Source organism: Pagrus pagrus (assembly GCF_965226575.1).
Source record: "Pagrus pagrus genome assembly, chromosome: 1".
Lineage (NCBI taxonomy): Eukaryota > Metazoa > Chordata > Actinopteri > Spariformes > Sparidae > Pagrus > Pagrus pagrus.
In genome coordinates, this window is record NC_140185.1 from 10095880 (window position 1) to 10117863 (window position 21984).

Genomic DNA, 21984 nt, shown 5'->3' on the forward strand with positions numbered 1-21984 from the left:
CCAGATAGAAGCGATCAAAATAAGTGTTTACATGGTTAATAATGCAAACACATGGACCCTAATAGTCCACTAATGCTTACAAGGAATTCGAACTTTGAACAACTTTATCTTTGTTCTCCAAATTCTACTCCAGACTTGACCCAGTTTGGACTTTTCAACCATCCAACCATTTTGTGTTTGTACTTATTTGCTGTGTCACAGTAACAGAGGACTGTAAGTAGGTCAGACTGAACATGTGAGGGGCCACAAAAAGAGGCTACCCAGCAGGCAATTGTCCCCTCACTCCAGGTATGATATAAGCGAGAGAGAGTGTGTGACTCCTCTCTAATGCACTGGGCGTTTTCATTTAACTGATGCTCTATTTGTGGAAGTGTCCATGGTGATAATGATTTACAGTCATGGAAAAGGGGCGGATGGACAAGTGGACGTGTCTATGTTGCACACGGGTGAGATCTCTGATCTCCTTGCCAGTTTATTTACCGACTCCAACAAGAGTGAGGGAGCAGGGCGAAGAGTGATAAGGGTTACGATGGTGACGAGTTCTAGAGAAACCACAGGGCAATGAAAGACGGAAGACGGGAACGGGAAGTACAGAGAGTTCAGGGACCTGAGGGCTGACACGCAGCTCCAGTCAGGCCTCAGGGGTAACTCGGATTTGCAACGAGACAAGTCGCTGTACAGTCCCAACATGACTAAAGCTGTTGAGCTCTGCTTTCAATGCTTCTCCACCATATAGACTATTACATAACCAGCAGCCTACGGCATGCTGTTCACCTTACAGTTACAGTTCCTGAACACCAGAAACATAATGTACAAATTCACAGAGGCTCCCAAAGTTAGCAAACACAACATGGGGATGTATTTATATGTAGGAAAAGATGGCTGACTGTAGTGTTGATTGTGCACTGCAGCAGCAGACATACAGGGAGTCAGGGTGGGGAAACAGGTAATGAACTGAAAGCAACTGTTACCTGGAGACTACAGATGGGAATGGGTGAAAGGTTTACACACACACACACACACACACACACACACACACACACACACACACACACTTCATCATAACCACATTTTATAATTCCCTCTCCGTCTGGGGTCTGTTTTGAGTGTGGAAAAGGTGATAGCTTCAGCAGAAAGCCTCTCTCTCTCTCTGCAGCAGCAGTCTCACAGCCTGATTTCATAACTACAGACTCCAGAGGGGAGACAGACAACAGAGGCCAGGTCGTCAGTCATCAACTAATCAAAGCAGTCATCTTAATGAAAGTGTCCCAAAGGGGGTATAATGTTTCCCCGGGGACTGTGTGATCAGGGAGGATGAAAAACCTTAAGATTTGCTGTGATACTTTATAGTTTAAAATGTGTTTCAGAGGAGCGCCACTGTATCAAATCCAATGTGAACTTGCCTTTCTTGCAACACGTAACTGATTCAGATCTCTTCAGATGTGTTTCAGTGTTGTATTCACATCAAGACCTCTACTTATGTACTAAAAACTGTTGGGACGTCAGTTCAGCTGCGACAGATAAAACGTTACCTTTTTTACCATAGTGTTACTTTCTAATTGTCATTTTTTCGTTTTGTTGCTGAAACATGTAGTCCTTATGGCAGAAATACTGTCATCATCTCTGGAGAAGAAAGCAGGCGTTTTGGACTAATGGCAGCGAACCTACAGCTCACAGCGCTTTTCAACCATCCTACCTGACCAGCTCGACAACCCCAGGGAGGAAGAGAGTCAGTGCAAGAGCCATGCTAATCCAGCATGGTTTAAGGCTGCTCCTGGCTAAAAGGAAATTGACAAAATGGGACTCAGGCCGGCCAAACAAGGTGAAATCAGAGACCTGTCTCCAACGCGACATCTCAGATCAAGCTGTTGCACTCGACGGGCGGACCGTGTTCTGAAACAACAGAGTGCAGGACTACGGCTGGACGAGGAGAGGTGGACTAATATCGATGCTTGGTGCTCGTACACAGCCAAAGTTGATGGACAGAGTTTCCCAGGTGTCGCACTTTAAATATGAAGATGCCGACCACATTATCATCACCACCTTGTTGCTGCAGCTGACATTCACCCTGACACAGATTCAAAAGATGCACTACGTGTTTATTTGTATATAAATAACTGTATGAATGTTCTGTAATTTGTGTAGCATGAAGGAGTTTACAAACTTTTATTTCAGTATGCTGTATAATGATGAATAAATTACAGTGTATCTTGCATCTGTATTTCCTAAAACAAAGCTTTTTCTTCACATTTAGGTCATTGAAGCTGACCTACAGAAGAACTCCTTTCTCCCCGGCAGAAATTGAGATTGTTGGAAATGATGATGATGAGGACGCCCATGTTTGCTTCCTAACTGGGTCTTATTAGTGTATGTAGCATCATTGGCATGTTGTAGGCCGGCAAGCCAGTGAGCTCAGTTCAAGACAGCATTTAAATACTATGAACAACTGGATATTTTAAAGTTTAAAGTTTAAAGAGTTTTTATCGCGACAAAAAGACATCAGACATCATCTTTTCTTAACCCTAACCAAGTGGTTTTTATGTGTTGTTACAACTTAAAATTGAAAATTACATAAACACAAAGAAATGTAAAGTTTCAACATATCCATAGATTGCAGAAATTACACTTTGAATGCTCCCATAATACTCCACAGATTTCGTCTTCATAGAAAGTGTTAATAAACATCTATCCATAAAAAAACAAAAGTAGTTAGGCCGAAAGTGAAGCTGGTTTCCAGGCAATCAGGAATCAATTAAACTAAATTGATTATTCAACCAAAGTCTGCGCGAATGCAAAGACGGTACATTAGTCGTCTATTATCCTGCTCTAAATGCTTAGGCTTATCTAACTAGGGTGGAGAGGCAGGGGGTAGACGACAGACGAATAAGATTGTGAGGAGAGATTAAAAAAACAGAGAGGGAGAGAGAGACAGTTTGCTTGTCTTGCTGCAGGCAGGCTGGTTAGATAACTGAAGGTCAGAAGTGGGGTGTACTGTGCTGTGAGTCGCACCAGGCTCTGAAATACCACAAGCCAGGGGAAACTGAGTGAGCTCTCTGCCCACACCTGACCTCAGCACCTTTTTACCATCTCCTGCTCTCTTTTGGGCCATTTCTCAAGCCCCTTGTCTTCCGTCTTAGGGGCTTTTTTCTGGGTAAGACCCAGCCTGGTGGCAGACTGAATACCATAGAGGAAGTGAGGTTTTTAGGAAACCAATCACTTTTTGGCAGCCTTCACACTGTGCAACCAGTATTTACTTCAGCCTGAAAAATGCGGAGAAACCCGTCTGTTAGGGGTTGATCAGGTCTGGTAATCAGACACTCTTTGACCTCCTAAACTCTGGAGAAAGGTTGCAGATATTCCAGGCAATTTACTGACATTACTGTATGTGGCTTACTGCAGTGTAAACGTTTTACAATCATGCCAGTTTTACAGCCCATAACCCATGTTCTGCTAACAAGGAGCTGACCTATTTAGGACCCTTTTATGCCAAACCTGATGTTCTGTAATATCCCACATGTCAAGCTGTTTACACAAGATGCAGGCATGATGCTGGGGTCAGGAACTGTGTCACATCACCGTCTGCTCTGTGTGTAATCACACGTCCTCTGTTAACCATTTCTCAACCAGCCCAGGACGGAGGAAGTGTCCCGTTTCTTCACTTAAAGGGAAACTCAACCAGTTCTACACATGCATTGATACATTTCCTCCAGTGATGTGAAGCAGTGGTTAAGTTGCATTCTGGGTAATGTAGTTGCCACTGGTCTACACTTTTAGAAATACAAGGGATAACTAGAACTACAAATGGTTCTTCAGCTTGTCCCCATAGGAGGTTCCTCTTTGGTTCCTGGTCGCCCCTTTTATAAAGGTTCGACCTGGAACCCCTTCAGAGGGTTCTACTGAGAACCTAACATAAAGAGTTTTACCTAGAACCAGCTGTGAAGGTGCACCCAGAAATCCCCTACAGAGGCTCTACAGAGAACGTTTCAATGGTGTAATGGTTCCCCCATAACTCTGCACTCTTATCGAGAACCTTTTCACCTTCTAAGGGTGCCAATGAGAATCCACTAAGGTGGTTCCACAGAGAACCCTTTTATATTCCAAGGGTTTCATCTAGAACCCATCCAGGGGGTTCCATGGAGAACCCTTTTACATTCCAGGGTACTTTATAGTAATTCAAATATTTAATAAAAAATCGGAACAATGGGTTAGATAAGACGGGGAGACAATCTGAAGAGAAGCCAACAGGAGGCTGCGTAGGTCTCGGGGGAACGGGTCAAAAGTGAGCATTGGGCCGGTGGAATCACAAACATGACTTCAGGAGGAATCTGACCCAGTGGCAGGCATTAACCGACCAGTCTTCTCTCTGACGGTCTTGTTTACTTATGTAGGTCATACAGAGGCATCAGTATTAAGACTGTTTCATAACCAGTTAAAAGTTCCTTGTTGTGCGTTTAAGTGCCGACTTAAATGTACTTAATGACTTTGCAGCACTGTGAACAAACCCATTTCATGTGCTTGGGTTTGTCTGAACCTGGACTCAAAAAATGTTGTCCACATGGACCGCTGAACACAGGTCAAACCTTTAAAAAGGAAACCAAACCACCAAGCCTGTAATCACCATCCCCGTGAGCTCACAGTGTCACAAACCAAACAGGGTTTTTATCTATGCATTGGATTAGAATGAAATCAGAATATGAACTATTAAACATAATGCAGGGTAGATAGATCACAGATGCAGTAGATAATGATGCAGTTATTAAGGGTGCATTTGGGGGACAAAGCAGTTTCTGTGTTTAATGAGGCAGAAGAGTGAGTCTGGCTCTCAGTGTCACCTTGCTTGTTTTTTTTCTCTGTGTCTGTTTTTGGAAAAGCTCAAGTGTAATCTGTGCACAGAGCCGCTCACAGTTGAAGGTAACCCGTTGTTTTGCAGATTAAGCGCCGGTCCTTCGGCAGAACAGGCTGACCCAAATCGCTGAGGTCGGAAGGAAAAATAACTGAATTGTTAAAGTCGTGTTTGTGTGTAAAAGCGTGTGTGAAATAATGCACACCTGCTTGTGCGTAAGGGAAAATGTTCCTGCTAAGACCCTCGCTGCAGTCTCTGAGCCAGTGTCATGTGTGAATGTTTGAGGATCCCGTGGTGAGAGTAGAGTATTGTGTTTCTATTTTATTTATTAGCCTCTTATATAAGCACCAGCAGGGGGAAGGGACATACTGAGACAGGGCTAAAGGGCACCGAGCTCTGAAATACAGTCAGGGTACACAGAGTTTTTACGCTGTTGTTGAGGTAGTTTGTAGAATTAACTGAATTAAATTAAGAAAAAAAGACTTTGTAATATATTTAGCTGCAATGATTCCTCCTTAAATCTGTATTCTCTTGACGTTTAGTGCAAAAGGTTTGTGATTTCCTCTGATTCCAGGAGAGAAAAAAATAAATAGAGCCAAACAATAACCCTCCAAACATAACACAGCATCCATTTTCAGTTGACTCCACTTCCTCTCTGAAGAAACTCTGCAGGGAGCGAAGCTTTAGTTTGAACGCCATTTTTTATGGTATTTTAAAAACATTGCTGTATATTAATGAGACAAAACAAAATATGAAAATATAACAAAAAAATATGCATGACAGACAATAAATTACACACAACATAAAGAGGTTTTCACCCAAAACGAGGAGAAAAGTTCAAAATCAAGCAAATATCCTCAATCTAAAGAGAGAAAGAAGAAGAAAAGTGGAAAAAAAAAGGTTGAAGAGAATAAACCCTGTTAGTAAACACAGTAGTGGAAGAAGTTTTCAGATGTTTGATGTGAGTAAAAGTACCGATACTGCAGTGTAAAAATACTCTGTTACAAGTAAAAGTCCTGCATTAAAAAGTTTACTTAAACCTACAATATGTAAACTTTGCCACCAGGGGGCTCTCTATCAAAACACAATAAAAGATGTTTATTAGTGTTGTGTGAGGGGCCGGGTGGAGCCGGGGGGCAAGAGCCACTGTTCTGATCCGGAACTGTTTACTGACGGGAGGAGAGCTCAGAGACTGACTAAACAGATACGGCGCAGAGAGTAATATTTTCTGTCCCCAGACTGGATGGAGGTAAAAAAACAGTGTCTTGAAATGGTGTGCAAGAATCTCACAATCCGGCACCAAACTTAGTGTCTGAGCATCCAATCAAAAACAGGTGTGGTATAGAGGTACAGGCACTCAGCTTAACCAGGGCTCAGACATCTCTGTACACTTCAAGCAGCTCCTGGCCTGAAACTAGCGAAGCCGCTGTCTCCCCTCGGGCAGAATAGGCGGAACAGTGGCCAAGTTACCCCCGAATGACTCAAGAGTTTTTCAGTGTGTGTCTGCAAGGCTGTAGGATTACAAAACACACCCTCTCCTCTCGACTCTGCTCCGTCTCTGTCACTGTCACTGTCTGAGCTTTCTTTCTCTACAGAAGAAATGACGTTACAGAGTCCAGGTCCGGGCTGGACGGTGACGCTGGGAAGACGGGATGTCTGGGAGAAACAAGTGATACAGAGAGAAAGAGGAGATGAAGGGGGAGAACGAACAAAAACAGGGGGAAATGCTGCAGCCCTCCCCCTCTGTCTCATCCCCCATCAGTCAGCGCTGACTGTGTGTAGCAGTGCCTCCCCCTCCCCTCCCTTTCCCACTCCTTACTGTGTGGAATTGGGTTTACATAACCCACTGCAGTCTGAGATAACGCAGCACACCACTACTGACGACACCTTCGCTTTCAAGGCAACAAAGACACAAACTGTTTGCATGAGCAGCGTTAAACATTCATAGCAGAGTAGACTATATATAGCTTACAGAGGAGGGGCTGGTTTCTGCTCATACATGTACAAACACCTGCAAACACACACACAGGCCTGTTCTGAGACAATAATAGAGAAGGTAATGGGTGCAATTCGCCCTCAGCAATGAGTGGTTGAGCTGCACAATCGCCTCATTTCAACCGAGCGGCTTCATCATGAACTGCTGTCTGATTCCAAACACTGCTGTCCTGCCCGAACCTCTCTCACACCCGTGTGAACAGCACTCAGGCAGTCTTTGGTGCGTCTCCCTGTACTGAGTTGTCGGTGTCCACGTCAAAGCTGTGTGTGTGTGTGTGTGTGGCACAGAGGGTCCGTTGCCCGGAGAGAGAATGCAGCCAATTTATGTAACTCTTACTTAATCACTTAGTGTTTTACCAGTTTTGTATTCTGGGTGGCTGCAGCCAGTTCTGCCTGGACAGGGCAGGAGGAGAGGTCGGGTTTGAGGGTTGTTATCTATCTCTGGGAACCAGGTTTAACGCTTGTGTGTGTGTGTGTGTGTGTGTGTGTGTGTGTGTGTGTGTGTGTGTGACACTGTGCGTCATTCAGCCTGATGAACTTGAATCAGTAACAGGAACAGTTGTTCTCTACATTCCCCTCTCACACAAAAGGGATCAAGTCTCAATAACTCACCTTACCTCAGTTTCTAACAACTGACGCACCAAACAAGACTGAAATGCCGCTGAGGGAACTTCACCTTCTATTTTTAAATATTTCATAATCATATCATGCAGTTTGTTTTGTGTTATACTATTTGACTCTGGCAGAGGTGGCAAGTAACGAGGTACAAATACTTTGTTACTGTACTGAGTGTTCAGTAAGTATCTGTACTTGACTTGAGTATCTATTTTTCTGACAACTTTAGACTTTTCCTCCCTACATTTGAACACACATCTGTACTTTCTACTCCTTACATTTTTTAAAACAGGTCGTTACTTTAGTTTCAATTGAGAGTAGACCGATTATTGACCTTGGCCAGTTATCGGGTCAATTTTCAGCATTTTTCCAATTATTGGTATCAGTGATGTTTCTGTCAGATTGCCGATAAAATAAACTAATATGAAAAGTGTGCTACTTTGGCTCTGATGCAGCCTATAAACACTGAATAATTTGAATCTGCAAAATAACATGTAACCTAAGTTATCGTATTGATGTAGTGGAGAGGAAGTGTGAAGTAGCAGAATATGGAAATACTCCATATTCTCAGTAAAAGTACAAAGAGCAGTACTTGAGTAAATTGTACTTTGTTTATTCCATCACTGATTGTTCAAATTTTTGAGACAGTTTCATTTTTATGGCACATTAATTTCCGTCCCAAGTGTCGTTTTTTAGTCTCCCTGATTTCTAATAATCGTGATCAATATTGGCCCTTAAGAAGCCACATCAGTCAACCCGTTCGTTTGCATGCATTTGAGGGGAGTAACGGATTATTTTTTATTTTTGCATCATTGCTCGCCGTCGTCCAAAATCACAAGACTTATTTGAATCTATCAGTGCACATCACACATGGCAGACATAGTGAGACGAAACGAGGTAGAAGACGTAAGACAGAGACAGACAGAGAGGGAGACTGGAGAGGGAGAAAAGGCGTGTTAGTGTCTTGTATCTGCAGAGACCCTGCAGCCCTCAGCATGTGGCTATTTGACATCCTGGAAATGAGACTCAACAATCAACTATCTTTGTGGTGCGTTTAGGAACAGCTGGGACAAATCCAACTGATTCTACCTTTAAGTTTAATAGTCTTTGACACATATCTTAAATATGTGTTTGCCATACAGCATTGTCCTCTAGATGTGGATGTTTTTATTCCTAACTATGCTCGACTCCTTCCCTTCCCTCTGGGCAGGACCTCCTCTCACAGCTCCTTCATCTCAATACCCAAATCCCCTAATCTCTCGCCATGTCAGGTGGGTTTAGTTGGTTCTTTCAACGCCAGTCCCCCAACTGCCCTCTCCGCTTCTTCCTCGAGGGCACTTTTTTTTTTCCAACCACATGAACTGCATGAACTTCAAAACTAAACTGGCACACGGGTAAATCATCAGTGAATGCTGCGTTTTGTTGTGAGAGTGAGTGAATGAGTGAGTGGCAGGCGTCGCCGTTTACCCAATTTAATCTGAAATCAACCTACAACAGTTATCCCATTAACCTTCTTTGTGTTTGGAAACTAGACTAAGCACTACGTTTCATAATCTCACAACAGAGTGATTCATACACATGAATCACTATGTTTAAAAAAAAAAAAAAAAAAGATAAAGGGGAAGCTTTGGTTACATAAGACAACCATCTCTTTATTTCTCACCTCTGCTGTACACAACATAAACAAGCAAACACACAAACACTCATCCACACCGACACACACACACACGCAGGTCATAAGAAAATCTACAAAACAAAATATGGCTGTTTATATGCCATGTGGGCCGAGCACTGATAATACAGTGGAATGATAAAAAAAAAAAGTTAATTATTCGTCGTCCTCTTCCTCCTCTTCCTCCTCCTCCTCTTCGTCGCTGATGACATACTTCTTGGCCTTCTTGGTGGATGTTTCTTCCTCGTCCTCTGCCTTTCTCTTGCCTGATCCCTCACCCTCCTGCACATAAAAAAAAGAGATGACACTGATATATGAAGTCAAGTGCTGACTGCAGCAGACATCGTGTTCAGCCTCTCGGTACATTCAGTTTGTCATGTCACAGCTGCATTCTCATTTCTGGCTTCACCACATTACATTTATTTCTGTCCTCAAATAGTATGTTCTTTACAAGGACTTGTATTTCCTGTCCTGTTCAGTTCACATGGGGGTAATGTTGGCTCTTTAACCTCCACACTGTCCTGCATCACGCTGCCCCCTGTCTGTGCAGCAGGATACTACACCTACCTCATCACTGTCTAGCTTCTTGGCCTTCATTAGCCTCTGGGCCTTATCGTCGTCGGAGCCTTCATCACTGTCTGATGAGTAGATCCTCGCTCGCTCCTCTGTGTTGAATAGAGAGAAAAAAGGAAAACGTTCATTAAACTTCTGACTTCTTATAACGTGTTACTGAGAATAAAAAGTGTCTGTGGTAAATATCCTCTCATCCTCACCTCTCAGGCCTCCTCCTCCCTTGTATTTGCTCTTGATGGCTGCCAGGCTGATAGCTTCCTCGCCCTCCTCCTCGTCATCGTAGCGGTCCGGCTCCAGGTAGCTGCTGCTCAGGCCTCTCTGGTGCTGCTTCTCCCTCATCCTCCTCTGCTGCGACTCTCTGCGGATAGAAGCTCGCAGCCGCTCCTCCTCTTTCTGCCAAGCAGGGACACCACAGTGGGAAGGAATTATTCTGAGCACTGGATTAAAGTTTGACAGTTTGTTTCTAGATGGTAATTTTAATACTGGTACTGAATGCAGTGGGGGAATGGCGGATTTTATTCATAACTTCTCTAACTTCTAACTTCTGGGGCTTTGGATTTGTCAGTTTTGTCTTTAGTCAAATACATTTTTTGACCAAAAATGAGGCTCACTGCTTCATTTTTGGGCTACAATTATTTATTTGTATGTATCCGAATAACAATCAAATTTATTTATCAAGCACGTTTTTACACGTGAGGAACTTGCCTCTGACTTTTGCCACATATGAACTAAAAAAACCATCAGTTTTCTCATAATGTCCAGTGCTGCAGCTCTGTGTCCCCCCTCTGTCTGAAATGCTCTGTTTTAGCTCCTGTCTCTTTTTACCGTACTTTGTTGCTTATCTGCCTCCTCGAGTGCCCTTATCCTGCTTATTGTTTTGTGATTGATGGAACATGACGGCTGTAACAAAGCAATTTCCTACTCAGAATAATAAAGTTCTCTATCCATCTTACAAAGACAGCTCAAGGTGGAGAAAGGAAAGAAAAGGGAGAGTTGGGGCAAACTCAGGATGTTACGAGAGCACGTGATGTATCTACTTATGAAAATACACTGTAAATCCGACAGAAGTGAACAGCTGCCATGTTAATCTGTTTACCGAGCTACAATGGGAGCACCAAACCAAGGAGTTCAGTGTCAAAATATGGACAAGAGGCAGGACTGTCGCACCGGTCTGACAGATGCGGCAATCATATATCATCGGCGTAAACAGAAACCATAAACATTATAATCCTTTGTCAAAGAAAACACATTTTCTTTTCAGTATCAATATTTGGCGTCCTCCGTCTCTCAGCCTCGGCTGCCAATTGGCTCGTACTAGTTCGCCAAAACCATTTCAAGTCATCCCCTAACTGAATAAGCTGTACTTTTGAAGAAAAAGCTGCTTTGTTGGCTCTTTGAAATCATAATTGAGTCCAATGAAAAACAAACAAGAAAGAACAAATTGCTTAACCTTCTGTTGTTCTTTAATACCAAAACAAATGCAGCTGGCAAGTACAAGTGCAAATGGTGAGGAAGGTCACGTGTAGTCGTATTTATTAAGGTTGTTGTTGTTTTTTTACATGATCAGCTGCTACACGTGGTTAGGTTACAGATCAACCTGATGACTGTCTGACTACAATGATATTTATAGTGATGATTATAAGTTCCAAATTGTCAAATCCATCCAAATCATATGACTCTGATTGTGATGGATTGGACTTCCTTTTATCAATAGACCGACTCACAATGTTTGTAACTTCTGGGTAGAAAACTGTGCATCACGCATAGCTTACATACAATAAAATCATCTTTTTATGATTCTAAGTGTTGTGTCGTTGGCAACCGGACGTGTTCCAGTTTCTTGAAGACGTTTCACCTTTTGCCACCTTTTGAAAGGCGGCTTTTAAACTCAGTCTGTGTCTATGCTGGTGTGTTTTTCTGACAATCGTGATACAAAATAACTGCAGCACTGCCAGTAAAAATGCCCCAATCCAGCCCCAACCCATATTAAAATATAAACAAAAAATATATATGTATAATGCCAAATACTTGGATAATCAACAAATGCCTCTTCAGGTGATAATGAAACTGAAATATGCTTTTGCAACCTTTCAAGTCCCCAATGGAGTAAAATGGGAAAACTGAAGGTGTATAGCAGGGCTCAGGTTTCAAGGAATACAGTTGAGATAAACAAACAAAAGAAAACCTGCGGGCGTCAGGCAATTTGAAAGGCACTCAACACACTTGCACGAATAAGCCTGGCCCTGATGCAGGTAGCCTAGTTGAAGGGTGACTGTTGCTGGTCACTCAATTGGGGTTTTGAAAGCAAACACACAATTTGCCTCAACTACAAAGAACGGGGCAGTAAAGAAATCTAAATGGAGTCTAAAGTGAATAGAGTTCTGGCTGACAGTCTTTGGGGATTGGTGTCTGCGGCGTGCGGGGGACAGACTCAGAATGGAATGAGTCCGACATAGGGGCCATTCCCCACCTCTCTTAAGCCTTCACATAAAGGGCGTCGACACACCCCGACTGGCTGAGAGGGGAAAGCCCAAAGCTGCTTTCACTCATTAATTAGGAGCCAGTCTCCACATCCTGCACACAGGTGATCTGAATCTACTGCAATCAATCCAGAGGGATTGAAATTCAGCCAAAATAAAAAAGATAGCCAGTACTACACAATGTGACTGCTACATAATGATATTAAACTCATGCATCTACGCCCCTGGAAACTTGCAACAAGGATTTATAGCTGAAAGGAAGACATAGTGCACAGCGTGGCTTCAGTTCACGAAGAATGGCAACATTGCAAGTAGTACTGTGTAAAATGACAATTTCAAGTGATCTTTCAATACAACATGGGTTTAAATTCCAGGAATGCCATGTGTTTGACATCTGACACTCCAAACCAAAAGTAAATACTGTGTTATAATAACATTAACAACATACAGGCAGGCTTGCAGATTTTTTTCTTGGACTATGTAAATCTAAATGAAAGCTAATGCTGTGTTGTTGCTACAGCTAGCTCTCCGGCTGCATCCAGCTCAACTTCAAATAAACAGGATCAGCAGAATCGATAATGGCACTGGTATCCTCAATTCACAGCCACAATAATAAGCATGTATTTTAAAGCATGTGGGTAAAGGGAAGATTTGTGTTTCTAAGTTGATCCATCAGGTACAGTCACACCTGCTCAAGTGTTCGCTGAGCACAGTGAAACTGTAAACTGTGCTATCGGCACTTCTTGTTTGCAGTGATACACACCCACCCGCCCACCGCCACACTTGCTGACATATTTCCATTCCACTGGCCCTTTGTGACCTCGTTATGTAAGCATGTCAGGTTATGTCTTTATGTAACTGGGCATGACGCTTGTCAACAACTGGCCTAGTGTGACCCTTTTGTGATCTCTGTGGTAACGAAATTATTCTCAGACCAGACTGAGGAAATAAAAACAGAACAGATGGACAGAGAGCGTGAGAGTGTTACCTTGATCATTTCGTTGCGATGCGACTCAGGATCTCTTCCCGCCATGGGAAGGATTCTGATCTTTTGTGTCTTGGAGCAACGGTCAGCCAGGGACAGGGTCATCTTCCTGTGGGTGGCGCTGTCTGTGGAGTGGGGCCTGGAAACACAGAAGACCACCAGTGTCACATTTAAGGAAGTCTGACTCACTGTATGTAGACTGTGGGTATAAGCTGGCCACTGGTGCCTATTAGAGGGTTATGATTAGACGGGCTGTGTGCTAATGTTCCAAAATCAATGTTTTCCAAAAAAACAACAACCTCAGAGCTAGCAACCTACACACTATCAATGGCAAGTTACTGTGACGCTAACTTGGTCACCGACAGTGCAACCTAGGTTTAGTGCCACCCAAGATGATTGTGATTGTTTTGCTAGAGCATTTTTCCCCCTATTGCAGAATGATAATGGGTGCAGGCAGACCTTTTTACAGCGCTGTGTCAAAAAGTCTGATTATGCAAAACTAGATTTTGGGTGACTGTACATATTTCCCCAGTGCGTTTTATTAAATAATTCCTTTAAACATTCTTCACTAGCACAATGTAGTTACTGTTCACCAGGTAGGTGTTTTTAACTGTTGAGGTTAGCCTGTCAGCTAGCCTTGCTGGCTTCCTAAAAAGCTCTGCATATGTATATAACGCATATAATAGTAGAACCAGTCACCCTTCCCTCTGATTAGTGATTTAAATCTTACAGAAGCATGAAAACGTGGCAGTGTATGAAGGTTTGTTTTGCTTTCAGATCAAAGTCTCTAATTTTAAAATCTCCTCTCTGTCAGAAAAGTCTGAACTCTGTCTCTATCTGGCATGAATGATTTTGTGAAGTTACCTAATGCTCCTCTTTAAAAGAAAAACCATGAGTCCTATCCATTTGAACCCTGAGCAGCGACGGCCCTAATCCTAATCAAAACTCTGCTGTGATGATAAGACTCAATCTGAACAAGTCCTGTCCAGGAGCGTGGAGGGCTGTTGTGCATTAAAGCAGCTTTGGCCAGTGTCCTACTAGACCCATGTGGTCTGAGAAGACAGAACATCCAGGTGGACTTGGGGGCGCTAAGAGGCTTACATATTTCTTACGCGGAGAAACCTGGGCAGCTTGCATAAGGTGATCCAGGGACTTACAGCATAGAGTACATTTCTGAATGGAGTTTGAATGAAAGCTGCTATTGTTGTTGTTTGGAATTAGAGGCAGCCTGGGGCTTATTTAGTGCAGGGACGGCTGTCAGGGAGCCAGACAGAGGACGAGTCTCCCTGGAAACTCAGAGGTTTTTGCCTCAAGCCTGTGTGAGACTCGGATGTTAATAGCGGCCTGTCACCAGCACAACAATGGCATGTTACCTGAATGTGAGTTTGGTTTTGAACACAGCCTGTCCCTGCAGTCCAGTGCCCTGACGGATGAACAGGTGGTTGTGGTCTCCCTGGAGAGGCGCTTTGTAAACATCGAACACTTCATTCCCCAGGTGGAGGGACATGCTGCGGCAGGAAAAAAGGCGGTTAAAAGCACGGATGGTACAGAGCACATCCTGCACAGCGTGTAATAAACCCAACATTCAGACACACACCTTCCGTCAGACCATTTGACGATGCGTGCGTTGCTCTCTCGTGTTTCATTTCCCTCCTCGTCTTTCTTGGCTCTCCACCGAATTGTATTTTCCACCTGTGGGAGAGGAAGAATAAACACAGATCACACAAACAAAATCACTTCTAAGTGTACTGACAAGCATCGCATGCAGGATTTTTTACACAGACAACTACATACACCATCTTATATGCAGACAAGCTGGACTGCATACCTTCAGTTTGAGCCTGGTCCGTCCCTCTTCATCCAACATTTCTTCATCCTCAAATTCATCTTCATAGTACTGAGGATCAAACGGTCTGTAAAGATAGATTCAATTAAAATACAAATACATATTCTACTTGAGTGACACAGAGGCTTTTATTCATTCAGACCCAACACATTTAGCTTCAGACTACAAAGAAAACTTAAAGCTGCTTTAGAGAACTTTCATTTTAGTTGATTCTGGCGCCACCTGTGGACAAAATGATAGGAGCGCCACCAACTCCTGTCATCAAGATCCTGATCTAACTAATTTTTTAATACATACAATGTATATACAATATATATGTATATATATTTTAACCCAGGCTGATTGCAGGATAGTGAGGTAGTGCATCTATTTTTACCTATGTAAGATTTATTATTACTACTAACACCTTATTTCCACAAACATTAGCATGTATATGCAGGTTTTAAAATGTGGTGATTGACTACTTTCCCACTGCCTGGCTATGAGTTTGTCTTTCTGTTTTTTTTTTCCTCGTGTGTCACGACCATTATCATAAATGCACTGGAAAACAGGAAACAGTAGAAAGCAGCATGTCATAAACCTCATCAGACTACATCCAGAAGATGTTAAATTTGTTTTAACAAAGTCTTAATGACCTTCTGAATCAGACAATGATTTTCTGGAGCTGATGATGGAAAATAGTGGGACATCTCACTTCTTCCTCACCTCTCTTGACAGTTGCACATGCACAGTACTGATCAGGCAGCTGGCAATGACACGGCAGCCACTGACAATGTGACGAGGGATGGGTCATGGTTTTCAGATATTCAAATATTCATTAGCGTCTATGGTTTTGTCTTTAAATAATATTTTGCATAGTTTTTTCCCTTGTTATTACCGGTGCCTGGAAATAACACAATAACACAAGGTATCGATGTCGATCTTTAAATAACAGTCAAATAGTTTCCAGTAAAAATTATGTAAATGTTACAGTGGTTACCTTTTAACATCTTTTACTTTTACACGTGGTGCATAACTAGTTAGAAGTTATTTGTTGTATGTTTAAGTATAAGCTCTTACAATTCTCCTCACCAGCAGCAGATAATTATCTCGACATTAATCGCTGCAGTAAGGCTTTGAAAAGGTGCCTTCCCTAATCTTTTTCTGGTAATTTCTTTATCTTTTCCAAATAAGATCAGATATCATACTTAAGGTGCGATATCTGATTATAATATTTCAGTGCCAAGGTTCTGACCTGGGCTCCACAGACAGGAAGTTGGGCAGCTTGACAAAATAAAGGTCAGATCCCAGGTCCGTGCTGACTTTTGGGATCTCTACTTCAATGCGAGTTTCGGGTGCGGGCTCCTCTTCAGCCTGCTCCCCCTCCATCCCATCCTCTGTATCCTACACACACACACACACACACACACACACAAAGAGAGGAAGACATTTTTTTTTTTTTAAAAGCTGTATGATTCAATGACCCTTGATAATAGGGATCAGCTCAGAGAGGCTTAGTGAGAGGCTCTGAGAAAAAGAGATTTGGGAACTCTTGTAAAAAGGACTCGGCACAATTAAAAGAGGCTCGATGATGAGTGGAGGACAGAGAAAGAGAGTGAGAGGTCAGACAGATACCAGGGGCTGTCCCGGGGTCGGAGGCTTCTCTGCATCACTGTCTGAAGAGATGTCGTCAGCCTCGCCAAACAGGTCGTCTGCCGCTGCTGCTGACGCCTTCGCTGTGGAACAGTACAGACGACTTTTAAGTACACAGAACTCAGCTGCACCTAATCAAATAAAACTCTGATTTTAATAAATATGCAGTAAAAGCATCTGTTTCTTACGTTTCTTTCTTCCGATATCGCTGTCTGAATCTGAATCAGAAGCGGCTTTTGCTTTGGTTTTCTGTCTGAGGAAATCATCCTCACTGTCGCTGCCCTTTGCAGACTCTGAAAAATAAAATCACAACAAAAACAGTTTAATCTTCCCGTGGCTGTTTGGTATAAAAGGTTTTACACACGTGAACACATCTTACATTAAGTCAAAAAGGCTCACTATCACGTGCAAAAAGTCTAAGAGAAAGATTAATCTCATTTAATCTCAGAGTTCTGAGATTAACCTCAGAGCTCGGGATAAAATTTTCACATACGGCCCGAATCCTCTTCCACAAAATCTGATGTGAGAATATTAACACACACAGCCTGCTCATGATACAGCTCGTGAATAATATTTTCCACTGGGGTACCTGACTTCCTGTTCCTCGGGCCCTCGTCATCAGAGTTCTCCCTTTCTTCATCCGAGTAACGGCGTTTCTCCTCCTCATCCTCCGACTGGTCACTCTTCACCCCTCCTTCCCACTTCTCATCATCTGACTGGATCTCTCTGCCAGAACCTTCAGCCTCAGAGTGAGGGGTGCCCGGTCCCGACTGAGGAGTCCCAGGATCACTGTGCGCGGCACTGTGGTTTAAAACAATGAACGATAAAGTTGTTTTGTTTTCATCTTCCAAGATGAAGAAACAAGTTAATTTTGCTGAAACAATGAGTGAATAGAATGATTAGTTGATCAGAAGAATATTAATCGATATTTGAACTGATTCACCGCTTGATTCCTTTATATCTATACATCATCTTTGGGTTTTGGGGTGTTGGCTGCACAATTTGTGGCACGTGTAGTTTAAGGGTTTTTATTGCTGTCAATAAATCCCTTGAAAAGACCAAAACACACACCAGCTGTGTTTACACGGACAATATTTCATCGTTCCGACTGAAGACCTCGGTTCAGCCGTTTACATGGGATGGTATTAACAGGGTCTGGTGTGTTTACACGCAACAAAAAATTTAATTGGAACAGCTGTGTGACATGCAAATACGATTCCTCTTCCTCCTTTGTTTCAGTCAGTATTTCAAACGATCTTATTATGTTCAGTTCTCAAAGAGTTTGTATTAAAAACTCCACAGTAGACCAGTTCACCATAGAAGCCGCCATCTTTATAAATAGAGAAATGTACGTCACTATGCATTTACATGCGCAGAAAGCACACGCCAAGAAAGACTAGCAGAGGAAAAACACAGAGATAATCTAAATAACTTGTTATAAGACTGTTGTTTGTTGACAACGGGAAAAAAAGGATGTCATCCTGTTCTGTAACACATCAGTGCATCTTTAAAATTCCATCTCTCCTGTGCTGGAGTACCTTCTGTCTGAGCGGACGCTGCCCCTCTCAGAGTGAGGGCTCCCTCCTCCGGACATCCCGCTGCCGGCCGGGCTTCCTCCGTCTGACCGGCGGCCCCCGTCCTCCTCGTCTTCATCCTCGTCTCGATGGCCGTGCTCTGAGCCACTGTGCTGCTCCGCATCAGAGTGATCGTTGTCGCCCTGGTCTGAGTGCATGCTGGCGTCCGATTGGTTCCCTGAGCGTTCAGACTGGTTATCGCTGCCGCTGTGTTGACTGTGCTGCTCATCTTCGCTGTCGTCACCAAACAGCTCCTATTAGGAGGAAGGAAAGGTGAGTTTGTTTAACTTAACGCACATATCAACATTATAAATATGACATGACTATGTGATTATTTTCAAGGGCATCAGGCTGGCTAGCAAAGCATGCATGACTGTTGTCACCGCTTCCACCCACACACTTGCACACACCTTGTTTATACTGGGTTTCCCCCCCTCTTGGCCTTCCTCTTCATCATCATCACCCCGTTCCCTCTCGCTGTCGCTGCCGCTGCCGCTGCCTGAGGCGTTGCTGGCGGATCGGGGTCTCTCCTGCTCCGAGTCTGATCCGGAGCCAGAGCCCGACTCTGAAACACAACAAAGTGGACTGTTTGTCTTATGGCACAAAGTTCAGTTCATCCGTTCACAGCAGGTGGATGTTGTTGTTGCCAAGTGAAACATATGAGGACATTACAGTTTGTCATAATTGCTCTCACGTTGTTCTTAATTACCAATCACTCCACTTACAACTAGAAATCAACTAATATGTTTTTAAGGGCCAATACGGGTACAGGTTGTTAACAATCAAGGTGACTAATAACTAACACTCGGAGCCGACATACGTCTACAGTAAAAATCTTGGTGTCAAAATGTAGTACTTTGCAGATTCAGATTATTCGAGTGTTGTGGGCAGTACATTGAGGGAGACTACAGCCAGAGAGAGGATGCTGAATCAGAGCCAAAGTATTGCATTTTTAAATCAATTCATTTTAATCAGCAAAGTTCTGACAGGCCCTGATAATCAGTCTACATCTGCTTAAAAAAAATGACACACTCGTTCACTGGTAGCTCATTTTCTCATAAGAATGGAGGTACATTTCTCTCCTAACCTCAGAGTAAGCCTTAGTGATCATAATGGATTACTTTACTTTTCTTGTTAAATGTCTCCCAGATTGATTTATTAATGTACTCGTTGTTGTTGTTGTTGTATTTCTGTCAACCATCAGAACCTTTCAAACTAAAATGTTTCATCAATTTAAGGAATCTGATCTTGTGATAAAGTCAAAAATGATTTTCCCCACAGTGTAAAACTACAAGGGATTATATCACATAACACTTTGATCTGAATGTCCAGTGAGTTTGTGGATGAGGTTTAGATTTGTTCTCACATTACACGTTCTTGTCCTGCATTATATTGACAACATCACTGCAAAATACAACCTTACTGACACACATACAGTCACATTAATACCTCTCTGATGGTGCTAATCAATACTGAACATTTTCATCTTGTAGAAGCTGTAGTATTGCATTGCTTTAGATTTTACACATGCATCTAATACACTGGCCACTGAGTGTGTATATCAATGCTAAACACTACATATACTGTGACAAATGATTTTGCCCATGTGGTCCACCCCAATGCACACCGTGAATGACTTAAATATTGTGAAAGTGCACATTAAGAGACTACTGAATTAACACTTTACAGCTGAAACTGTTTTTTCTATAGGATGAGATTTGATTGATACTTTAGGATGGCTGCAGAGAGAATGTTTGAATGAATAGATGCTTTTTAGCTGCTTGGTTGTGTAAAATTAAAGCAATTTCATGCTGTGACAATGATGCAGAGGTTGGTGAACAGCTAAATAAAATCTCAAAACGCAAGTTAATCACTTCGAGTATTTTTTTTAACCGCCTGTCTGATGAGAACATGTGCTTGGAAACACTCGTGTTATTGCAATCACTGACTAAACCGACTTCCAGCTCAGCTAACCGATCAAAAACAAAGAGTTTCATCGCTTTCATGGGCATGCAGTTTTAGCTAACGTTAGCTTGTTTACACTAGCTAGCTAACACAAATACTAAGTATTAACTAAATGAAGAATAGAGCAAACTTAAACTAGTTTCTAACAAAGCTGGAAAACATCCTGTTCATGCTTTTGAGGAAAATAAATCAGTGGAACATAACGTGCAGGGTCCACTTTTCCCGATCACCGGTCGGGCTAAGCTAATTTTAAGCCCTTCACATCAGGACAAGCTAACTAATGGGCAAGCTAACTTAACTTAAATCATAAACAAATGAGGCTTTCGGCGGCAGAGCGACAACATTACCTCGCTGTTCATTGTCGCTGTCCCCATCACTCCCGAACAATTCATCCATGTCCGCCATTTCTTCCAAACTGTAGTAAAATGTGACGACAGGAAGGAGAAGCTTTGTTTCCGGGTTCAAGTCGAGGCTGACACGCTGCTGCAGTGAGCGCTGTCGGCCACAAGGAGGCGCTGTACACCACGTTAACTCAGGGTGTGTGGCGTCTGGAGCTCTGGGTGTCTCAACACAAAATACTACTGATTAATTATTTTATGTTTGATACATTATATCTTGTTTTAATAGGTTATTTTTAATGCAAAATAATTAAGTAGCCAAATGTAGCTGCTCAGATGTAATAGGAGAAATAAAGTTATAAAGATAAACATCTTGTGTCCCATGTGTGAAACAATCTTTGATATTTAAAAAAAGATAATCTATAAATGAGTTCCTGATGACAGACTTGCAAGAAGGCTAAACTTAACAAGAAGTGGTAGAAAGTAACTAAGTACATTTACTCAAGAACTGCACTTAAGTACAATTTTGACATACTTGTACTTGACTTGAGTATTTCCATTTTATGCCTCTTCCGCTTATTTCAAAGTTGAATATTGTACTTTTTACTACACTTTAAGTTACTAGTTACTTATGTATTACTTTATAACTAAACTGCCCAGTAGCATACAATGCATCTAAAATTGGCTCCACATTGACAACATGAAAACAAAAACATGTTTTTTTGTGATAAAAATAAAAACAAAAATAAAAACAGAAGAACAATTTAATATTCTATAAAAACAACTTGGTGAAAGTAGCCATTCTGTATAATGAGTACTTTTATATTTAATGCAATAAGTACTTAAATACTTCTGTATTTTTTCACATAAGTAACATTTTTATTTCTGGACTTTCAATTGTAATTGTGTATTTTTAGACTATGGTATCCCCAATTTTACTGAAGCAAAGTACACAGTACTTCTTCTTGCAAGTATAACTGTTCAAACAAGAATATTACATTTTTCGAGGGTTTTAATGCAGATTTTAGATGACATTTTAATTTCTAGACTTTTACTTGTAATCAAGTATTCTTAGACTATGATATCCCTACTTTTACTGAAGTAAAGGGTCTGAGTGCTCCATCCTCCCTCATTAAGTCATATTGTGCTTAAAGTACAACCGTTCCAACAGGAATATTACAGTTTTTGAGTCTTTTATTGCAAATCATAGCCACTGTAGATTTATTGTAAATGTCTTCCTGTCTTTCCTTGGTATATTCTTAAATCTTTCCACTCGTCAAGTGTCAGTTCTGGGAGCCATATGACTGTGGATGTAAGCTCAGCTTTTACTGGTGTTTCACATGGCAGCTACTAATAAAATGAGTCTCCTTTTTCCTACAGGCATGGAAGACCGAGCTGTAAATGTCCGTCATATGCCCACCATATTCCAGTGCGTTTGTCTCTAAACAGCCCCCTGAACCAGCTAC

At 42.2% G+C, this 21984-nt stretch overlaps 1 protein-coding gene across 1 annotated transcript; it reads right to left on the reverse strand.

The window, feature by feature from the left end:
* Positions 1-9050: 9050 nt before the first annotated feature.
* On the reverse strand, positions 9051-20645 carry leo1 (LEO1 homolog, Paf1/RNA polymerase II complex component). Its single transcript, XM_084354702.1, has 14 exons — positions 20528-20645; positions 18626-18780; positions 18180-18469; positions 17231-17442; positions 16830-16934; positions 16624-16724; positions 16244-16392; positions 14992-15076; positions 14761-14855; positions 14537-14671; positions 13167-13302; positions 9899-10091; positions 9693-9790; positions 9051-9407 (listed from the first exon to the last, which is right to left on the reverse strand). Exons 1-14 carry the CDS (start codon positions 20583-20585, stop codon positions 9282-9284), a joined length of 1938 nt encoding a protein of 645 aa, XP_084210828.1. The 5' UTR covers positions 20586-20645; the 3' UTR covers positions 9051-9281.
* Positions 20646-21984: the final 1339 nt, after the last annotated feature.

Coding starts and splice junctions, on each gene's coding strand:
- leo1 (XM_084354702.1), bottom strand. CDS start 20,585: ATGGCGGACATGGATGAATTGTTCGGGAGTGATGGGGACAGCGACAAT. Junction 18,781..20,527: donor CAGCGACAATGAACAGCGAG/GTAATGTTGTCG, acceptor GTTGTGTTTCAG/AGTCGGGCTCTGGCTCCGGA. Junction 10,092..13,166: donor ATCGCAACGAAATGATCAAG/GTAACACTCTCA, acceptor CCTGCTTGGCAG/AAAGAGGAGGAGCGGCTGCG.